The sequence below is a fragment of the Arachis hypogaea genome, chromosome 17, assembly GCF_003086295.3.
Source record: "Arachis hypogaea cultivar Tifrunner chromosome 17, arahy.Tifrunner.gnm2.J5K5, whole genome shotgun sequence".
Taxonomy (NCBI): Eukaryota; Viridiplantae; Streptophyta; class Magnoliopsida; order Fabales; family Fabaceae; genus Arachis; species Arachis hypogaea.
Genome location: NC_092052.1, coordinates 97,463,015 through 97,468,987, shown reverse-complemented (window position 1 = coordinate 97,468,987; position 5,973 = coordinate 97,463,015). Strand labels below are relative to the sequence as shown.

The 5,973-nt window shown below is 35.6% G+C and overlaps 1 protein-coding gene across 26 annotated transcripts; it reads right to left on the bottom strand.

Moving 5' to 3' along the window:
- On the bottom strand, nt 1–5,004 carry LOC140180977 (glutamate--cysteine ligase, chloroplastic-like). Of its 26 annotated transcripts, none has more exons than XM_072223003.1 (8): nt 4,381–5,004; nt 2,796–2,946; nt 2,497–2,604; nt 2,164–2,256; nt 1,329–1,387; nt 1,059–1,139; nt 586–669; nt 1–251 (listed from the first exon to the last, which is right to left on the bottom strand). In XM_072223003.1, exons 2-5 carry the CDS (start codon nt 2,892–2,894, stop codon nt 1,349–1,351), a joined length of 339 nt encoding a protein of 112 aa, XP_072079104.1. In that variant the 5' UTR covers nt 2,895–2,946; nt 4,381–5,004; the 3' UTR covers nt 1–251; nt 586–669; nt 1,059–1,139; nt 1,329–1,348. The 26 variants fall into 26 exon arrangements, with proteins under 26 accessions (XP_072079104.1, XP_072079109.1, XP_072079107.1 ...); XM_072223008.1 differs by having other exon boundaries at nt 1,259–1,387; nt 4,381–4,904; XM_072223006.1 differs by having other exon boundaries at nt 1,262–1,387; nt 4,381–4,904.
- Nucleotides 5,005–5,973: the final 969 nt, after the last annotated feature.

Sequence of the window (5,973 nt, the reverse complement as noted above, 5' to 3'; positions counted from 1 at the left end):
TTGACAAAAATATGTGATTGTCATTTAAAAAAATTAATAAAAATTAGTATTACATTTATAAAATTCAAACCAAATTAGCCATGTCATCTCTATACACGCAACGACAGTGTACATAAAATTTACAAACATAAACAAAAATGAATTTTTAGGAAGAGAATTAAGAATGTCATTGAATCACCCCAAGCTTGTACTAGGCCTTCCTCGGATAAAGCAACCACATGGAAAGCTCCACAATACACTTCACGAATAATCTGCATGTATAATCATATGAAAAACGAAAAAACAAACAGTAAGCAAATTATAAAATAATTTGCCATGATATTAAAGAAAGGAATCATAAAAAATATATAAGATTTGTAATAAGGGTGTGTCACATCTTGATCTTGAAATATGTAACATGCACAAGTTGATCACATGCAATTCGCCACCACTATTCCTGAGAGATAATTCTAAAGATATGCATATAAATTTCTCAGTTCAACCATTTTGTATAATTTTATAACAATATCTGGAATATCTTAGAATAAGTTGCAAATAGATAGTAACCATAGCATCCTAGCACGGAAGGAAAGCAACGTGACATACCTATTCTGGAAATAAATAGGGTATGAAATGTCCAAGTGTAGGCCAATTGCAACAGCAATACATAACAAAGGCTCAAGCATCTCTCTATTAATATCCGAAATAAAAATAAGTTTGTATCAAAATCACCAAGACCAATTTATCCCCAACTTCTATCAATCTTTCAATATCCCAAAAAAAACACAACCAATAATACAACAGGAAAACAAGTGGATTCTTATCAAGCGGTCACCGAATTCATACTTAATTAACAAATAATAAAATAAGTGGTTTTTTATTAAGTGAGGATGATGAAATTAATGATAATTCCTTTTATTTTCAAAACCCTTTGATAAACAAAAAAGGCTTGAATATCTAAATAAACACGTTAAAAAGCTTTATGACAATATATTAAAAACATGATTCCTGTTTGTCTAAGCTAATGCTTAAAATAGTTTTGTATAGATAATTGGAGCAGTGTGTTTAATGCCACTTACCCAAAGTGCTGGTAAGGCACATAACCTTCTCCATGGCCCTCCATCAGCACCTCTCATCTCCAAATACCTCTTCAGCCTGACCTGAAAGGAATAATGGTAAAAACAGTAGCATAACTAGAAAATGCTTTAAAACCATTGCAAAAGCAACAAATACTAACTAAATAGAGAAATAAAAAAGTTCAAAAGTTCAAAATTATTACTACCAATACAAGAGCTTTATTTGTCATGAATTGAACTGATTAATTTTCTTTCAGAAGATATTCATTTTACCATCTTCAAATCAGCATTGCTCAAGGATAAATCAGCTCAACGATCGTCACACATCTCACCTGTACAGTACATGTTCTGAACATTATGCCAAGACCAAGGAACCAACTTTGGTATAAAAGCAAGTAATTAAAGCACTAAACATAAGAAAGAAGAATGGTCACTGTTCAATTACTATATCAAATAGGCCCAACTATTTTGCCTCCCTTAATATGAATTGCTAAGCTATGAAGAAAAGGCGGGTTATCAATGGTGATTAAGGAATCAATTAGTAATCTCTCGTATAAAGATATTTCAAAAATAAAAGCTTATATGCCCTGAAACTTGAACTAGTAAGGTAAAAGTCATTCTAGCATGTTACACAATGTGAGGTTATGGTGGAACAAGTATATACATTTCCAAATCCACTCACCCAAACAACAACAACCCCCCACCCACACACACACAAAAAAGGAAAAAGAAAAAAAAAACCATGTGCAAATTAAGTTACGAAGCCATGTGGGCAAATTCCCCTAAACAAAAATAGCAGTTTACATGTTTGAGTCTACATGAATGAAGGTTGTTTCAGTAATTTCATTGCTCAATAAGTTAATGAATATATGCAGCTGCAAAATACGACAGTTATTATATACTAATTACAAAAATGAATAAACCCTACCAAACTCATTGACAAGTTGACTATGACAGACCCAGGCCATTCCATTACATAAATTAGCTGGGTCGTTCATGTGCTCAAAAATGTCATCACAGGAAGGTTTTCATTCTAGAGAAAGCTGAGAAAGTTTTGCATTTTCATCCAGTTCATGCACTTAAAAAGATGGGGAGAAAGAGAAACTACATTTGGCATTATAGGTATGTCTTTGATTCCCCACTTTGGCTGGAAGCCCATCCCCAAAAATCCAATGCCCATTTCCTCTGCAACAGCTTTAACCTAGACATACAAGTTTTCAAAAATAATTAACAGACCTGAAAGAAATATCGAGGTCACTTACCTGATTACAAGAAAATCAAACACAATGAACTAAACAAAACAGGTGGCTGTCAATTATGTTACAATAAAAACAATGCATAGTTAAGATGACAACATCCAAAAAAATATCAGGCCAATTTCTCCAATGAAATAACAGCAGATTACTTTAGATGTATCCCATAACAAGAATGCACAATTAACCTGATATTGGTGTGAATTAACTTCAGCATAAGTCTGATGCAAGGTTTCAAGAGGGGCTCCACTAAGCTCAAACTGACCACCTGGCTCCAATGATATGTTCTGCTTCCCCTGATTCACAAACAGCAAACCAAAGCATAGCATCAAGTCTCCAACAATAAAGAAAAACATTGGGTTGAATGCTTGAATGGATAGCCATCTTAACAAACAAATTACATTTTAAATCTCCCAAAGAGAGAAAAAAAAAGAAAAAAAGAAAGGATAGAAGTTTAACATTCTCATTCGCTCAAATAATAGCTTACTTGTTTGAGTCCAATAATTTTATCACCTTCCATTATTTTATCCCACTCAAATCTCTCAGCAATGCCATTCAACAACTCTGCTATTTGCTCGTACTTCATTGGACGCAAGCTTCCAAACTCAAAGCCGAACTTCTCATGTTCAGTACCTATCCTGCAAGACTACACGAATAAATGCTCTCCGATAAAAACACAAACCACTTATCCCATAAGGCTGTAACATACGGTTCACGTTTGGTAACATCAAGAACTAAAGAAACTTAGTAAGGTGCCATAAAAATTGAAAAATGACCAGTTGGGACACAGCCTTCTAATCCCTACAAGTGAAGAGGCTATTTTCATGATTTGAACATGCGACATTCCGGCCACAATGCAGTAACCTTACCATAGCACTAACGCTCTACAACCACAGTCCACAAAGAAAAAAAGAACAACCTAATATGGCTACTCAAAAAAGAACTACCAATAGCATCAAGTTTAAACATACAAAGTATGATCAAGACTATAGAAAATTAAAATTAAGGAAATACTTTCGCCAGAAAAGAGTAACTTCATATAGGTTAATAAGAATTCCAAAGCTAGAAGATAGCTTAAGTAGGAAATAAAGATGGAATCATATCTCTGCAGAGACATGCCCAAAATAAAGTTATGAAGCAAAATAAAAAAAAGGGTAATTTTCCAAAGTGATTAACTCCATCAAAGGCAGCAAAGTAATGCATTTCATGTTAGGCCTGTGCATCTCTGTATGGTGATGGTGGTCATTTATAAGGTGCTTCTTTCCAAAGTCAATTTCTATCTACAAACTCTGCTGGTAAGTTTAGATAAAAAAAACGCGCTTCCGAGGCCCTCTTTCCTAGCACGCTTGCGAGAAGAGCATCCATTATTGTCTGAGCTCCCTGATCCGGAAGGCTTATCGAGTTCTACTATTACACCTATGCTTGCAACATATATACAATAATCCTTTTTCACTAAGTACCATTTCTGATGAGCATCCACGAAGTCAAACTGAAGAAAAGATATATAAGAATATTCATAACACAATATAACACAATGAAGTTCAAAACATTAAATAGCTAGTCAGGTTGGCACAACATTTTGTATGCTAAAACATTTTCTTCCATAGTAAATTGAAAGAAATGTATTCAATTATCTGCAAACGTTATGCACATCACACTTCTCAATTTGCCGGAAACAAAATTTTTATGTAAACTCAACTACTATATATTAACTTCCTCATTGATTCTCATCATTACTCTTATTACGATTATCATTTTTCTCTAAACTAAAGGACACAAAGGAATCTTTTTAAAAAACAAAATAAAAAAAATTGTAAAGGAAACTTGAAGAACCAAAGGAATCAAAGACACAGGAAGCAATAACATTGTTGCACAAATGTTCACTTTCAGCGAATTAGCTGCTACTACAAAGAACTTCAGCCAGGAGTGCCTCATTGGGGAAGGTGGATTTGGTAGGGTTTATAGAGGACATACTAAATGCAAAGGAGTGACACCTTCTCTTTCTATTAATTAGTCCAAAATAGAGAAGAAATAGAGACAGAGAAATAGAGAATTAGGGAAGAAAGACTTACCAGTGCTTGCGGAGCCGATTGAGGGAGAGACCACTAAGACAGAGATAGAGGGTTCCGAATCTAACAAGGGTTTGCAAGATAGAGACCACTGAGGTAGTAGAAGGGCATGCCGATGCCTGGGCACGCCAATGCTTGCAAGGGATAGAGAAGAGGACGATGGGTCGGCTGCGACGCTGCTCATACGAAGGCGGTGATGCTCGAGACGGAGAGACAATGGAGCTTGAGGCGCAGTAAATCGTGCACCGCAGATCTCGAGGTGCAGTGAAATGAAGATGACAGAGCTCCAGGCGCAGTTAATCGTGGACGGCAGGAGTAGTGATGAGAGTGGTGAATGAGAAAGTGATTTAGGGTTCGGGTACAACAGAGAGAAGGTTGGGTGTGAGGGTTAGATGAAGGGCTAGGTGTGAGAGTTAGATGAACATGAAGCCGAGCTTGCTGGGTGCGAGGGTCATCGCGATTGACTTGGTGTGATGGCAGCTTGCTTCTAGGTTAAAAGTGAATTTGGGAAGAACAGTGAAGTGTATGAGCTGTTATTAGATCACTTCTAGTTAGGTTAAAAGTTAACTTAGAAAAAGCTTAAGTGCGGAAAAAAAGGGTGGGAAATCAAATATTGGGGTGAGCTCTATTGGTACGCTTATGCAGGGTGCCTAATTAAACACATCATATCGACATGCTTTAAAAATGTCACCGTTAGAAGATAAATTAGCCACGCTTTTAAAGTGTGCCAGTTTCTTTCTATGGCCACGCTTTTAAAGCGTGGCAAAAAAAGCGTGGTCAAAGTACAAATTAGTAGCCACCCTTGTAAAAGCGTGTTGGTTTCTCTCTAAAAAGCGTGACAAAAAAAAACGTGGCCAAATCACAGATTAGCTGCCACCCTTATAAAAGCGTGCCCATTGACCATTTTTTGCCATGCTTTAAAAGCGTTGCAAGAAAAAAGTGTGCCGATAGGCCTTTTTTCTTGTAGTGATATTCTGAAAGAGGTTAAAAGTAAAAACTAAGTAATTAAAGGACATAAAAGCAAAGGATACTAAACGTTGGGTTGACTCCCAACAAGCGCTTCTTTAACGTCACTAGCTTGATGGTTGTTCCTTGTTAAGGTGGAGGTTGATAGTGCTTCACCTCTTCCTCTCTTGTAACATCCTACCACGTAGAGCTTTACGCTTAAGTCGTAAAACAGGGGTGATATGGCATTATGACCTCTAAAATTTAAATATATATACATATTACCGTAGAAAGAATATAATATACGAGGAGCTTTAAAAAATGGATAAAACAAAAATCACAAAAAATAAAAAGCCAACGCTCAGAAAAAACGTAACTTGCATACAGAGAAAGCTATGGTTCCTAAACCTATACATATATAAAGTAAGAACAGAGGATCAAGAATACACAATAACAAGCTCCTAACTCAGCCTGCGAAGCTAAGGTAGGTTGGAGAATATTTACATACATAGTATACAGCCTTTAACCCAAAAAGAAATACATGTTTAAAAACCCTAGTTCTCCATAAACCTCTAAGACGTGCAACAGTAAAGCATATATATATATATATATATATATATATATATATATATATATATATATATATATATA